The 16,979-nt window shown below is 42.4% G+C and overlaps 1 protein-coding gene across 1 annotated transcript in view; it reads left to right on the forward strand.

The window, feature by feature from the left end:
• Positions 1-16,869, forward strand: part of itih5 (inter-alpha-trypsin inhibitor heavy chain 5) — a 20,877-nt gene extending 4,008 nt beyond the window's left edge. Inside the window, exons 7-14 of the mRNA XM_028570115.1 lie at positions 181-297; positions 5,527-5,698; positions 6,081-6,390; positions 9,626-10,308; positions 11,578-11,631; positions 13,461-13,577; positions 14,326-14,703; positions 16,410-16,869. Coding sequence (XP_028425916.1) covers positions 181-297; positions 5,527-5,698; positions 6,081-6,390; positions 9,626-10,308; positions 11,578-11,631; positions 13,461-13,577; positions 14,326-14,703; positions 16,410-16,669 — 2,091 coding nt within the window. The 3' untranslated portion in view covers positions 16,670-16,869. The remainder of the gene's footprint in view (positions 1-180; positions 298-5,526; positions 5,699-6,080; positions 6,391-9,625; positions 10,309-11,577; positions 11,632-13,460; positions 13,578-14,325; positions 14,704-16,409) is intronic.
• Positions 16,870-16,979: the final 110 nt, after the last annotated feature.

The following is a 16,979-nucleotide window of genomic DNA, read 5'->3' on the forward strand; positions in this document are numbered from 1 at the left end:
ACACACACACTCACCCACCCACCCACCTGTTAGTGATTCATTTCTTTAGTTTCCTGCCACCGCAGTCACTCCGCTGCCAAACTCTCAAACTCTTCAGAGCCAAACTATGTTTTGCTAATCGCACACAACTACTTGCAACTCACTGCCTGTCGCACGTCTGTAAACTTCTTTCTTTCCCAGGTTTTAAACGGACATTTCGTCCACTACTTTGCCCCCAAAGATCTGCCAGTTGTGCCCAAGAATGTGGTGTTTGTGATCGACACCAGCGCCTCCATGGTGGGGACAAAGATCAGACAGGTAAAGCAGCACACTGGGTGGATATTTAGAAAACTCTTGTCAAGTTAAAGCTGTAGGACTGTGTTTAATTATGGCCATTCTAAATGCAGTGAGTATCTGTGATCTTTCTCTGTACAGGGTTTTCACTCCTACATAGGAAAAAAGTTTGGGATTTTACTCTTAAAGATACGGTATTTTTGCATGCTAGCCTACTTACCAAAAATCCCTGTACACTTGATATGTCATTGGCTTATAGGTTAAAGTTTAGGTTTTCCTACATGTTTCTCTAATTTATAGAAGAGCTGCAAATGTAGATGGTTCTGAAAATTTTCCTGTGCAGGTGCATTTAACTACTTGCAGGAAGCTCGGACATTTGAAATTTGAGGCTTGACTGCTAAAGAGCGTTGAATTGTAAAGATGTTAATTTGGTGCATTTACTCTCAAGTATCAGATGTCAGAGGCTCCAGTGAGTAACTGAAAGCACCATCATGGAACAGTTTTCAAAATGAAAAGGTGCTTTTAACTGCATTACTATGCAGCGTTAACACAATTTAGGTGACAGAATATTAATTGTGATGTTTCTGGAGCTTTCCACTGCATCTTGCATGTATGGTTAGCCAAGCCAGACCCACATCAAGATGTTGGGTCTGCGAACTCCATTGGCAGGGCTCAATCTGATGGGCGGGATAAACGGTTGTCTTTCAAATTCCCTCTGCACTCATAGCCAACCAGAGCAACGCTAGTTGATAGATTCAACTTTTGCCGTATCCGGTCGGAAAAACTCCGAACACACCTCTGCAACTTCTATACACGATGTGATTGGCCTGACCAGAATTTGGTTTTTCCAGCTCGCAAGCCAACTTGTTGCTAGACTGACCCTGGCTGCAAATTACATTTGCTGCCGCTTGGGTGCATTTAGATTTCTAGGCTAATGTATGGTATGATATGGGGTTAAAATCTTTAGAAAAAGAGGATAAATGGACCTTAAATTAAGATTATTTTCAAACTCCATTGTGATGGGAAGCCACAGGTGTGTGCCTTTAAATTTGTATTCAACACTTCCTGTAGATCTTCCTAGCGCAAATACCAGACTCCAGCACTGAATTTGGGACACTTATACTGTATCTGCTACAACAAGTCTTACCTATTGCAGATAAAAGTTCCAACTTGGACCAGAAGTACCAGATAACATATGAACTTCTTACTTTTCCACAGCGTCAGAGGAAATTATTGCTCCCATGCAAAGCAATTTAGCCAGATTTTAAGCAGATGGCTGTATTGGATTGGGAACCTGACACCCTATGTCCTCACTCCCACACTTGAATATCAATATCAGACCTTTTCCTCCATCTGCAAAAGCACGGTAGTCCTCTCAGCCAGACTCAGAGCTGATCTCTGCAGCTGCCATGAGTACAGAAACAGAGAAGAGGAGAGAAAAAAAAACAGGTCTTCAGTGAGACAGAAAAGTGGAAACATACAGAACAATGCAGTGCTGTGAAGGGAGGAAGGTCAGTGTCTATGGAGTAATGGAACTTTCTAGACAACAGCACCCTCGACCCCTTGATCCGTCCCCCCACCCATGTCCAGCCCCCAGCAGGCTGCAGGAACAGAACAACAAGTGTGTTTTGATGTGGCTCCACAATAGAGGGTTTTAGTGTAGGTCAGTCTGGGGTGGTGACCCCTGCTTTATACAACCCATATAGACCTCTATAAACCCCCCAGCGCCAAATTATATAACACACCCACACTCATGGCTGCAGAGATGCTGCCATTGTGAAGCTCCAGAACAGAAAAGTAGGAATCAGTCTGTGCAGTTTTGCTTGTCTATTTCCTCAAACGGAGATATTCAAAGCAAACCACACGGCTGTCAAGACAGACTAATGCTGAGTAATTATCCAATTTAAGATATCATTGATTTCTTATATTTTACTCCGGAAGTTTTTGGGGTCAAGTTTCTAAGTTATAGCTCCAAATTTATATGTGTATATATATATATACACACACACATACACATACATACATACATACATAAATACATACATACATATTACAATGATAGTATAATGCTTGAATCATCAGCAAAACAAAATTTAATTTCAATCAGACTAAAACATAATTTTTTTCCATAAAGTTTCGGATGTATTGTGTCAGCCTCAATGCAATGGCATACAGAACCCGTTCAAAACTAACTGAATTAATTAAAATATGCATGACCAAAGTCAAGCTACAAAAAAGGATTTTTTGGGGGTTTTCAAAATCAATAGAAAAGCTTTTAACATTAGAGGTAATTAACTACAGGTTGAAACTTGGTGGAAGCTGGGTTAGGGTTAGCATGGGTTAGGGTTAGGGTTAGGGTTAGCATGGGCCAAGGAAGAACCCATTACATTTTGGAGTGGAGCTGAATCACGGGCAGACTTCACTTTTTATTAACATTCGCTAGTGTCCAGAGTAACTAGACCTAAAACTATTGACACCATCCTCCTGGGCTCGATTAATGGGTGGAGTTTGTGCTTGTGACAAAAACACCAGAGCTGGTTATGATTTGTTTCCAATCTCTCTAGCGTTATAATACAATAACTATGGCTGCACCACAGATACCATGACCACGTTGTGGATCCAGCATTCTACTGATGCTAGAGTTCACACATTTATCTGCTGTAAGAAATTCAACATTATTTTTGTGGAATATGATGTTAAAAAACGTTAGCCTTGTTTTGAAAGTGGTATTGAGACAAATTAAAACAATTATTAGGGGTCCAAGCCCGAGTCTGGAAGAAACGGCGTGTAGCAATAGCTACGCCGTTCGCACAGCAGGGCTGTGGAACCCTATTGTTTTTCTAAGGATTTTTCTTCTTCTTCTTCTTCTTCTTCTTACTTATTATTCTTCTCCGCCTAAAACTCCGACTGCAGCCTAAACCGTACATAGTGGGGAGTTGCCATTTTCAGGACTGGTCCCAAACCCCGCAAGGACCTCAGTCGCAAAAATTGACCCATTTCCACCACTAGGTGGCGCTATTTCAGACAAAAACGCGTTTGGCCCTATAACTTCCACACCGTACACCCGACATTCAAAAACAATACATCTACGCGTTCCCTGGATCCAACTGAATCACGTGATATAGGCCACGCCCATTTCCGCCTAGACTTTTATGCCTTAAAAATCGCAATTTATCAAAAACCTACTTTTTTGAACTACTCCTACACCGAGCGACCAATCTGCACGAAACTTGGACCGTGACATCTCCAGACTGGCCTGACTAAAAGTTATGGAAATAAATTTTATACGATAAAAAATTGCGCATATAACGCACAAGCAAATTTATGTAGCTAACTATGAAAACACCAACTTTTCCATATCTCAGCCAAAATGAAAGCTATCAACCCCAAACTTTAGATTATTCTTTGCCATGCCCCTCTGGAGGGACCCCATGCGTTTTACGAAAATTGGTCACTAGGGGGCGCTACAACTACAAAAAGTTTATATCTCATGAACGGCTCATCCGATTTATACGGAATTTGACGCGTACCATCTGGGGCCAATCTTGAGGCCAGATTCACCACTTACGCTAATGTGAACAACTTTAAATTTACAGGGTAGATGGACAATGGGCCGTGGATCACACCTACCAAAAATTACACATGTGGACCACTAGGTGGCGCTGTAATGGTTTTTTGTCATTAACTCCCACAATACACATCAAACATTAAAAATTCTTACATCCACTTATTCCTTGAATCAAACTGAATTGCCTGATATAGGCCCCGCCCATTTCCGCGCAAACGTTTTTTTCGCAGATCATCGCGAACGTGCAAAACCAACTTTCGCGAACTCGTCCTAGGCCGTTCGACCGATCTGCACGAAACCTGGTAGTTAGCATCTCCAGATGGACCTGACAAAAAGTTATGGAAATCGTTTTGCTACGTTGAAGTATGCCAATTTGACAACCAAACAAATTGTCCTAGTTAGCTACGACACACGTATCATATCATATCTCGGTTAAATTTCAAGTTATCACCAAATGACTTGAGATCCTTGTTCACCATTCCACTACGATACTGTGTACCAAATTTGGCGAAGATCGGCCTTTAGGGGGCGCTCTAACCAAAGTTTATTTGTTTTCCCGCCAATTTACTTAGTACATTTCTATGGGAAATTTGCTATTGCAATATCTCTGCCACAGTAAAAGCAATCAATACAAAATTTGAGGTGCTCTTTCGGGATGGCGTTCTGAGGCGCTGTACCAAATTTGGCGAAGATCGGCCTTTAGGGGGCGCTATAAGCAACGTTTATTTGTTTCGCCCACTTACTCAATGCATTTAAATGGGAAAATTGCAATTGCAATATCTCTGCCACAGTAAAAGCAATCAACACAAACTTTGTGGTGCTCGCTCGGCATGGCGTCCCGAGGCGTTCTACCAAATTTGGCGAAGATCGGCCTTTAGGGGGCGCTATAAGCAACGTTTATTTGTTTTCCCGCCAATTTTCTCAATACATTTCTATGGGAAATTTGCTATTGCAATATCTCTGCCACAGTAAAAGCAATCAACACAAAATTTGTGGTGCTCTTTCGGGATTGCGTTCCGAGGCGCTGTACCAAATCTGGCTGAGATCGGCCTTTAGTGGGCGCTATAAGCAACGTTTATTTGTTTCGCCCACTGACTCAATGCATTTAAATGGGAAATTTGCAATTGCGATATCTCTGCCCCAGTAAAAGCAATCAACACACAATTTGTGGCGCTCGCTCGGCATGGCGTTCCGAGGCGCTGTACCAAATTTGGCGAATTTGGTCCATAACTTTTGGACCACCACCCTCTCAGTCACTCTCTCATTTCTCTCTGCTGTCCCCTGTGGTCAGGGGGGTTAAGAAGTTTGTTTATAGTAGAGAATTGTTAAAAGCAGTCTGTGCGTGCATGGAGACGAACTGTTAACCATTACATTTTCAAAAGCAGAGTACCGCAGACCTCGCGCATCAAACCTCTCGATATTCACCGACGCAGCCCCCCACTAATGCTTCGAGTCCCGCATCGGGCGCAGCTTCGCGCTTCTTCGGTGCGACTGGCGCGGCTCCGGGGGCATCGCGGACGACGGGCATCGGAGGCGAATAGCGTCGGAGGCGAACAGCGTCGGAGGCTGGCGGCGATGGAGGCTGGCGGCGTCGGAGGCTGGCGGCTATGGAGACGGGCGGCGTCGGAGGCTTGGGCCCCGTTCATAACTGCTTGCAGTTCTAGTTCAAATTATTTCTCTTTCAGACTAAAGATGCTCTGTTCACCATTCTGAAGGATCTGCGACCCGGCGATCGCTTTAACTTGGTCAGCTTCTCCAATAGGATCAAAGTTTGGCAGCCCAACCGTCTCGTACCGGTGACGCCCCTTAACGTCAGAGATGCCAAGAAGTTTATTTACATGCTGGTGCCCACTGGAGGTAAGATATTATTAACCTTATGGCTTGTCTTCTTCAAAATGTTCCTATTTTTTGATGGATAATGGACATGATCCTGTTTGTTGGATTAATGTATTTTTTGTTGTCAAGAAGAACTTGAATTTCCTCTGAGCGACATGACCAGTATGGTTCATCGAAGACTTAAAAGTGAACATTTTCTGGTGTAAATATGATTAAATGTAAAGGTCTAGACAGAAAATGGTTATCTGCGTAGAATAACATGATCCATAGGTGGAAAGTGGAAAAACATCCTTGTTTAATGAGCTTTTCATTTCCTGGCCTCATTGCATAAAATCTATAAAGTTGGACTTATTGACTGTATTTCCAATCCTTGTTTTCCCGACACATCGTCTCTTCATTGCAGGCACAAATATCGATGATGCCATCCAGACTGGCTCCTCTCTGCTTCGTGATTACCTCTCGAGCCCTGACGCCAGCCCGAACAGCGTCTCCCTCATTATTTTCCTGACGGACGGGCGGCCCACGGTCGGGGTGACACAGTCCAATTCGATCCTGGGGAACACTCGCTCAGCTGTGCAGGAGAAGTTCTGCATCTTCACCATCGGGCTTGGGAACGACGTGGATTACCGGCTGCTGGAGCGCATGGCTCTGGAAAACTGTGGGATGATGAGACGCATCCACGAGGAGGCCGACGCCAGCACTATGCTCAAAGGGTAAGAGTGTGCTTTGTACCTTTTGTCTCCGTCAATCCAATCTATATGTTGATGGAATATTTCTTCACAGGCCATTTGGTCCATCATGTGAGTTTTCCAAACCTAAACATTTTGTGTATAGATATATTAAATAGGAAATCACATTTTCCCAGATGCCAACATGGATTCATAAAAATGTCGACCAATATGGAGATTATTCATTATTCCAGCTTCCAGATGACCTATACTCAAGATACTGGTGGCTACACCTCTTTTTATATGGCCATGGAATCCCATGGCGCTAACTGAGATGAAAGAAATGAAGAAGGCTTCTGTCTTTATCTGAATATCAGATAGAGTGAGTACACCCCTCAGATTTTAGTAAATATTTCGTTATATATTTTAATGGGACAATAAATGACACTTTGCTACAATGTAAAGTTATTACGTTTACAGCTTGTATAAACAGTGTAAATGTGCTGTCCCCTCAAAATAACTCAACATACAGCCATTAATGTCTAAAGCGCTGGCAACAAAAGTCAGTACACCCCTATGTTAAATTCCCATAGAGGCAGGTAGATTTTTATTTTTAAAGGCCAGTTATTTCATGGATACAGGATACTATGCATCCTGATAAAGTTCCCTTGGCCTTTGGAATTAAAATACCCCCACATCATCACATGCCCTTCACCATACCTAGAGATTTGCATGGGGTACTTTCCATAAAATCATGTCTCAATGCAAATCAAACTAGCTATTAGGCTAACTGACATAAAACCATGCCACTCTCTAGGTATGGTGAAGGGTATGTGATGATGTGGGGCTATTTTAATTCCAAAGACCAAGGGAACTTTATCAGGATGCATAGTATCCTGGATGCTATGCATCCTGATAAATGATGAGATGATTTTATGGAATCTACCCCATGCCAATCTGACCTGACACTGGAGGCAAAGTGGTCAGTCCGAAGCTGGTCTTAATCTCTCCTAATGCTGGCGTGAAAGTGTAGCCAAACTGGTGTGAAACTGGCCTCAAACAAGCCTGAAGCAAGAAGTCACTGTTCAGATTTACACCTGACAACAGAAGTAACGAAAAGTACATTTTCATTTCTTATTTTTGGATTTCAACTGGCATCAAACTGATCCAATAGTGGCTTGAAGCCAGAAGTCACTTTTCTGACTCTAGGCCATAGAAGATTAACTATTAAGAAATTTAGAGGGAGCCATTTAAAATAGTACAAGATATGGCTACTATATTGACAAATGGGGACTACTATAATAATTATATTATTGGTTATTGTATGTAGTTTCGAAACAGTTCATGCAAGATGGTCATTTTCTTTTCTGTCTCCACCTTTGGTGCTTACTTTTGCATTGCACTTGCCAAAAATGATCATTTTCCCCCACAAAACACCTACTAGACATTAGATGTTTCGAACATGAAAAGACAAAGAATTCCTCATCATTATTACTTTAAATAAGTAATTATTGTCAAATCCCCCCATTCATATGTGTATAATCCGACTCTTATTAAGCAATTAGCTCTCCTTAATCCCTCCCCTCTACACCTCTGACACGTCCCTCCATCTCTCATCAAGCTACGAGGGAACCAAGACCGCAAATGTGACGGTGCTGACAACAGACCTCTTTAATCAACTTCAACACGGGACAGCCACAGACTACAACAGCCATCCTCTTTCTCTCTCAGACATTTTTTTTTTCTTCTTCTATCCTTTACACACAACCCTTTTCCGTACTCGGACACACGAGGTGTTTGTTCAGTTGATCAGGAATGTGTGTGTGTTGTGAAACCTGCATCTGAGTATGTACGTGAGCTTAACAGATAGACTCTGCAGATAATAACCCTTGTCCTGTTTGAACAAACACGCTGGTTAAGAGGGTGAGGAGGTTTACTGCGGCATGACAACTCGCACAGGACGGAGGACTTGTACACACACACTGACAACCTTTTGCTTCGTACACACTCTTTTATGAATGTGTGCACAAACTCTTAAGTGGGGTGGAAGTAGCTCTGAGAGGTTAGACTCGCAGGTTTCTGGGCGGAAGGAGGCTTGTTTGCATACACAAGACATTTGATGAAATCTGTAATAACACGCTCCTTTTTCCGCCTCAAAAACCACCGCTGACGTGCCCTTGAGCAAAGACACTGGACATGCGACTGATTGATGATCAACAGAGAGGAATACTCCTCTTAATACTCTTTATACTGCAGAGGTTTGTGACAACATAGGCAATACTCAGAGTGACATTAGCATAAGAGCTGCCCCCCAAAAAACTGCAACAATCTATGTTGGTGTTGCTATAGTCTACTGGTAAGAAGAAGAAAAATATAATTCATGAGTCAAATTTTAAGGCAATTTACAGTCTAATCCTATGAGGTAGGATTTTACAATCTCTGAGTTAGCATTAATTTGCTCCGCCAACTCCATAACCTGACTCCGCCAGATGGATCGCTTCGCATTTGCTCATCATATCCATCTGGGAACTTTCCATTGGAGAACTTTTGGGAAGGGGCGAAAATACTGGTTACTTGGATAAACCATCTGTCTATTCAATTCAATTTTATTTATAGTATCAAATCATAACAAGAGTTATCTCGAGACACTTTACAGATAGAGTAGGTCTAGACCACACTCTATAATTTACAAAGCCCCAACACCACCTATGTTGGCGATAGTCGGGAGAAGAGCAAAAACATCTTTTCCTCCAAGAAAAGCCTCCAGTGCCGGTTTTTTGCTCTTCTTTCAATGAAGAAATACTTTCTAATTCGGATAAAACTTGCGCAATAGCTACGCTCATCTCATCCGTGGAAGCTGCCACGTTGTTAAGACTGAACAGTCGCTTCTTGTTGCGTCACACCTCAAAAACCCGCCTCAAAACCAACGCTGATTGGTCGGTCGTTTGGCGAACGGCTCCAAATTTTCTCTATCTCAAGATGCCAGACTGATCTGCGAGTGGAAAACTGGAGCTCGCAAGATCAGGACGGTCTCACGAGGCTACCAACTCGATGCTTGCGAGTTAAACAGTAAATTTAGAATCAAATTGTCCTCGCCAGAGGGGGCAAAGGTAGTTTTTGTAAAAGTCATTTTACTTATTTTAGAGTCACTGACAAACAACTTTGGCCTGCCAAAAGGGACACCAGATTACTCTCATGATAAAGGTTGTTCTGGAGGGAAATGACAGACAACCTATTTTGCCGTGTATGAATCCTAGAGGTCTCGTTCTTTCCTTTCTAGGTTCTACGATGAGATAGGAACTCCTCTGCTGTCTGACATAAGGATCAACTACACCGAGGACTCCGTGCAGTACGTCACTCAGCATCTGTTCACCAACTACTTCAACGGCTCCGAGATCGTCATCGCCGGCAAGCTGACCAACAACAGCGCAGAATCCCTCCATGTCCAGGTCACAGCCAGCAACAGCGACAGGAGCATCGTCCTGGAGACTGACGTTCCACTGCGGCACCGACAGCAAGAGACTGAGAAACACGTGAAAGCAGCCACCGCAGCAATGGCTGCTGGAGCCAAGACTCCAGGGTCAGGGGTCGCACAGGGATTAGGAGATGCTTTGGGTACCATAGCGGGAGACTTTGTGGAACGCGTGTGGGGTTTCCTGAGCGTCAAGGACGGGCTACGGTCGCGGCTGCGCAGCCAAACCAGCAAGGAGAGGGAAGAACACATCCAGCAGGCCACCAATCTGTCTCTGACCTACCACTTCCTCACCCCCCTCACCAACCTGGTGGTGGAGAAGCCCGAGGTCCTGGCTGACGGCACCATGGCCCCGGCGCCAACCATCCCCCCATCAGCTGGTGAGGCTGTCTCAACTGCCAATGAGCTGCCAGGCGACACAGAGGACGGAAAGCCACAGAAACCCAACGAGAAGCCAGGCAGCCAGACTTCATCTCTGAGCAACAAGATTGGTGAGGTTGTGTCTCCTACATTTGGTTGTAGAGGGTGTCTGAGAAGTACACAAGGACAAAAAGGGATTGTCTAAAATGGGATTGAAATTTACAAGTTCTTTAAAAAAAAAAAAATACTTCATCAAAATAGTTTTGAGTATCAAATTCTCAATGTGGTTCTGAGAAGTTGGTCCTTTGCGGAGCAAGGCAGCCGCAATTAGCTTGGATTCCCAACAGTAACAATGGATTTAAACTGTGACCGTGTTGAATGGCCAAAAAGAAGTACCATAATATCAACTGAATCTTTTAAAACCACCATAATCCACTTCAACACAGTCAATACAGACCAACATGTTGCCAAAATATTGCAAAATAATTTGCTTCTGCTTGTCACTAGGATGGTTAGCTGTCCCCCTTTGTTGCAAACAACTATGATTGCTAACATTGGGTCACAAATGACAACACAGACAGCTAATTGCGCTAGCAACAAACAGGCTGTTTATTGAGCTACATTTTGGTGAATACACTCAAATATGGCTATATACAGCTTGTATTTGTTGATAGCACAGTTAGTGGTTTACGTTTCTTGTCAATGTAAACAAAAATGATAGTTCTTTGTGACACAGGTGAACAGATAATACACTGGCGACAAACAAAAAATATGTATAGCCGAGAAAATGTGACTAAGTACACAATTTCCTTTTATCGATAGCGTGGTTAGCTATTTACCAAATTGTGGTAAAAGTTATTATGTTTGCAAGCATTATGCTGCAAGTGATTTCTAAATATGAAATAATGTGGCCGGGTTAGCTCAGTTGGTAGAGCAGGCGCACATACAGTATATAGAGGGTTAACTCCTCGATGCAGCGGCCGCGGGTTCTACTCTGACCTGCGTCCCTGCGTCACCTGCGTGAAAAAATAATCTTTAAATATGAAATAACCCAGTACAAAGTAGTGTCTGCAATGATATCTGCAGTTGATCCCTTTTGTTTGCAGATCTAGAAGAAAATTACTAATTTTGATGGTTTTGCTCGCAGCCTACCAGCCCTAGAAGCTATTGTAACTGTTGGGAATCCAAGCTAACTACAAACTTACAGAGAGAAGTTTCAAAGTAAGTTTCTGGTTAAGAGAATATGCCAATCATATACTGTAGGTTTTCTCTCTCTTCACACATCCTGTGTTACAATAATAACTGACCAACCAACAGTTCATGGAAGATTTTCAGAGGAAGAGTCAAACAATGGCTGCCCTCTGATTCATTGCAGGAGATAAATGTTCTCTTCCTTGCAGGTAAAGTTGAGAGACGACCAGCCAAGAAATCCATCACCGTCTCCAAAACATCAGGTGACTCCACAGTTTCTCTCTCATGTAAATGGTTGTACATTTCCCCCTGCCTTTTTCATCTGATAGCCTCTGAACCCTATATACTGTAAGAACATAGGCAGTGGTTCCAAGACTCCATAAGGAGACTTGAAAGAGAAGAGAGGGGGAATATACAGTAGACTCTCTCTCTCTCTCTCTCCCTCTCTTCTCTCTGTGTGGGCGGCCTGTAATTTGGATGTTCGTCAGACAGTCTGGATGATGCCTCTGAACATGACCTGAAAAGAGGAAAGAACACACAGGGGTCTAATTGAAATACCAACACAAGCACTACGTGGCACTTTAAACATGCATGTGCGTGTTCACAAACGCACACACTGTGGTCGAATTGGGACAGAGGTAAGAGATGAGAAGTGGATGATGTGTTACAGTAAAGAGAGGGACCCCATCAGAGGCAGTTAGTGAGGGCTAATGACCCTGTCATTACTGTTGCTCTCTATTCATCTTAGCTGGTTCTCACAAGCCTGAAGAAACTCCAATCTGAGATTCTTCATAGAAGTCCCGAGAAACCACATTGCCAAATTGAAGACCGCTACTAATCAGACGTTGCTTTTCTTAATATTAAGTACAGGTTTCACCGAAGTGTCAGAGATTGCAGCTCACGTTTTAAAGTTTCATTTATCACAACATGGAAAATTAAAGAGTTTTCCAAAGTCCCACCCGTCTCCTAGCTAGCCTTTTTTGCCCTAGCGTCACTAAATGAGTTTTCTTTACCCTCCTGTTGTCTTTGGGTTAAATTTGACCCGTTTTCAAAGTTTCTATATCAGAACATTTGGGTTTCTTTCAAGCAAATTGCCCAAAAATAACACAGAAGGTTACATGAAACGCTCTTCACAAGTAAAATTAAGGATCAGTTCACTACCTTTACTGAATATTGGGTGTTTTATTTAATTTCATAGCATTATTCTGACTAAACTTTGACAGCCTGTGATTATCCATCAACATCCTCTGATCTTAAATATTAGTCAAAATAATGCATATTTTCTGCTTTTTTTAACTCAAAAGTTAGATATCATTTCATATAGGCTACATGAGGTTTATTGACCATAAATTCCAAAAATGAGTTAAAAAATAGTGGTTATAAGTTGCCGTTAGTGTACAGTATACTGGTGGTAGTGGAAAATAAGAGCAGAAAACGTTGAAAAATGCTACAAAAACGTAAAAGAGACAAAAATTTAAAAAAAAAAAAGCGTAAATAAGTGACTAAATTGTAAAAGAAACGTGTTAATTTTGACCCAGGACAACACAAGGGTTAAACAGGGCTTCTTTAACCAGTATTTTCTGAAGCTGGAGTATGTTTCTGGGGTTTTCTGTACATTTTTAAAGCTAAGTGAGTATTTTACCTATACTTAACAGCTGTAACGTAATGCTGTAATGAGTCCTAATTCACCCGGCAGAACTCTACATGTTAAGTTATTTTTGACCAGACGGCAACAAAATATTACAAAACTTTCATGTTTCTTTTATTTATTTATTTAACTATTCAATGATATTTGGATCTCCCTACATAACAGCCTGGTGCCAGTTATCTAATTTCTTTTTTAAATGACGTACTTTCTGAAAAAGTGTAATTACTTGCAACGTCCAGCTTCCTGCATACTATAACATAAAACGCCCTCTTCCTGATCTATATCGCTAGTTTACACTGTCACACAAATTAAACACAATGCTCTCAAAAATCACTTTAAGCATTCTACTTTCAGGCCTGCTTGTTATATTCCTGATTCTTGTCGCTGTTTTTAAAGACACTACAATTTTTTTTTCTCTCTCCCTTAACCTTTAAACTACCTCAGCGGATGGTGACCCCCACTTTGTGGTGGAGTTCCCACTCAGTAAACTGACCGTGTGCTTCAACATCAACGGGGAGCCTGGACACATCCTGGGCCTGGTGTCTGACCACAAGTACTCCGGTAAGACTCCTCACAAACTTCAGTATACGGCGTTTAAACCCTTATTTCACATCAAAATCAACATCATTTATGCTATAGATCAGGAGTCTTCAACGTTTTTTAGGCCAAGGACCCCTAAACTGAAAGACAGATGGGGTAGGGAATTTATAGAGTGTGGTCTAGAACTACTCTATCTGTAAAGTGTCTCGAGATAACTCTTGTTATGATTTGATACTATAAATAAAATTGAATTGAATTAGTGGTATAGAAATAGCGATTTCTTGTTACTGTACCAGTGCCCCGACGACTAGCTTTATAAGCTAATTAGCGGTTTGCGATAAAACTGGTCACGTTCGATTAGCATGAAAACATATCCCAGAGAACGGCTGACTCGGTACACATGTCTTATTAACCCCTAGGTTCATTTTGTGCTGGATTTTTCCTTTAAACATACATGTGGAAAGCACAGTGAATCCTTAGGATGAACTATATGGCGACCATAGTGGCTACCTTGCTAGCTTAGTTCAATGTATAAATCAAATGTTTTTTTTTTCACAAATAGGCCAATTTATCTTTGCTTTTAATATGTTGAATTCATATTAATGTACATTTTCAGACGTTTTAATTTTTGAAAAAACAAACATTCAAAAATGACATCATTTGGCGTCCCCCCCCCTGCACATCCTCTGAGGACCCCCTAGGGGTCACGGACCCCCTGTTGAAAATCTCTGCTTTAGGTAATTAGGTCATTCACATCTCGTGTCTCCAGGTGTGACAGTAAACGGTAAGCTTATCGGCGCCCCAGCTCCGCCCGGCAGCCACAAGCAACAGCGTACCTATTTCAGCACCATCACCATCGTGGTGGATCAGCCCAGACGGGCCTACATCGAGGTGACACCTAAGAAAGTCATCCTGGACGGGCGGGACCGGATGGTGCTGCCCTGCCACTCCACAGTCGCGGTGGACAGCGGCGCTCTGTCGGTGTCCATTGTGGGAAAGTCTAATGTGACCGTGACAGTCGGAGGAAACATCGTGTTTGTGATCCTGCTGCATCAGTATAAGAATCCAGCCCCCTACCAGAGAGACCATCTGGGGTTCTACATCGCTGACAGCAAGGGGCTGTCGCACAACTGCCACGGCCTGCTGGGTAGGTGTTAACGAGGCTCTGACAGACATTCCATCACTATTCATCATTGAGCATGCCTAAAAGCCTAAAGCCACATTATCAGCTACTAGAAGCACCAGGGGCGGGGCAATCATATTTCAGGGGGGAGCGGTGCCACCCCGTGCCCCCCTTCTAGCCCCGGCCCTGGATAAGTGATACAAATATGTTTCGATGTTTGAGGAGTGTGTTAGGAGTGTTATGTATCTGTGAGCAGCCTGCTGGGCGTGCATGAGTATGTAATGCATGTGACGTTATTAATGGCAACTGTGAGGGAAAGAAAAGAAAAAAATTCTAATAATAAAACTAGAAGGGCAATCAGAGCACAGATCACTTTACCAAGGCCATGCCCTATCTCACAAGGTAAATGCAATGTGAATGTTCCCAGTCGGGAACTAATTTCTCCAGTTATTCAAACATCACTTGAACGCAGCAAAAATGCCCTATCTTGCAATGTTGAAGAAAGTCAACTTTGCAAGATAGGGCGTTGGTGCTGCATTTGAAAATAAAATAATGGGACCATGCTACACCCTTCCAAGTTTCATGAAAAATTTGGCCAGTAGTTTGTCCATAATCCTGCTGACAGACAAACAAACAAACCAAGCCAAAGCATGACCTCCTTGGCAGATGTAATAAATCCTCAAATAGTAAATACATTTAAAAACTATAATAATGCGAGTTAAACTAAAAGGTTTTGTCCCGTGTGGAACATTAGAGTTTCATTGAAATCGGTTACTTCTTAAGCGAGGTGGTGGCCTAGAGTAAAAGGTCATTACTAATTGTCGCTGAGATCACTGCACTTATGACACAATCTGCGAGAAGGCCAAAACAAAAAAAACTTTGGAGAAAAGAAGACTTCGGTTCAATTTAAGTATTTAAGGATAAAGCCAGATTTTGGTCAGTAGACCATCATCCGGGTGAATTTGCCCAGATGAAGATTTAGTGACAAAAACCATGGTGTTATCCTTGAATTCTCCTATCTTGCCATTTATGACATTCTGAAGAAAATTCTGAATCCTTGTATTGTTTAGCAAATAAATTAATACATTTTTGAGCACTTAACATCAACACAAAATCAAGAGTTACTGGCTGGTCTTCAAATGGCGTTTTTCCCATTACATGGTTCCTGCTCGACTCACCTCGACGCACTGTGCGTCCGTTTTCCATTGCAGATTTTAGTACCGCCTCAGCGTGGCTGGTCGTCATAGCGGCGCCGCAGTAAACTTTTGTGACCTAACACGACACACACACACACACAGAATGTCAAAGGTGTGTTGTTGTTGCCACAGCCAGAAGACACATTTTGTTACAAATGAAGCTGGAGGCAGCAAAAAAAAAAAAAAAAAAAAAAAAAAAAAACACAGCTGGCTTAACTATTTAAATGTGAGCCCCTTTGTACAGGTCCTATCCCCTGACCAATCGGCTATCCTAACCTTAACCACTTGAGGTCAATGCTTAATCTACATAAGAGTGATATGACACTGTCATGAGTGTGTCATAAACATTATAAACAAGTCATAAACGTTTCTGACATGACGCTTATTTTAGTAAGTGTCATTCGGTTTTTGACATGACAAGTTATGGTTAGGGTTAGGGTTAGGATTCCTGTGTCATGTGTTCATGACAGTGTCATATCACTCTTATCTAGATACCTTCAAGTAAAGTGCTACCGACTCATTTTCGACTTTCAGGTCAGTTCCTGTATGAGGAAGTGGGACTGGCAGAGCTTCCTGCGCAGGCCGACACAAAGCCGTCGTCTATCCTGAAAGTGAAGGACCGCTCAGTGCCGGTGGTTCAGAAGAGCAGGAGGATCTACAGCGGGACTCAGAGCGTGGACTGCTGGTTCGCCCGGAACAACGCAGCCAAGCTGATAGACGGACAGTACGAGGACTATTTGATGTCACACATGTTCGACACGGGGGACTGGCCCCACGGGACCAACAGAGTGTGACTGTAGCTGTGGCATTTATGTGACTTCACTCATTTTTACTCTGTATCCATATCACATCCCAAATGCCAAACCTTCCAATGTCAGTTTTCTTTCCGTCTCTTTTAAATATATTTTTTTACTATTTCTAATGAAAATTAAATGTTTTAATTATATTATGTGTATTCTTTTTTACAATAATGTTGTAGTTGTAAATAAAACACCTAAACCCCCTTTTTGAGGCTGTTTTCTGAGACTTAAAAACACATCGATATCGTGTTTTTTTTTCCTCGAGCACCAAATATGTATGTCAACATGTCTTAAATGTGGCCTC

The sequence above is a fragment of the Perca flavescens genome, chromosome 23, assembly GCF_004354835.1.
Source record: "Perca flavescens isolate YP-PL-M2 chromosome 23, PFLA_1.0, whole genome shotgun sequence".
In the NCBI taxonomy this organism is placed as follows: Eukaryota; Metazoa; Chordata; class Actinopteri; order Perciformes; family Percidae; genus Perca; species Perca flavescens.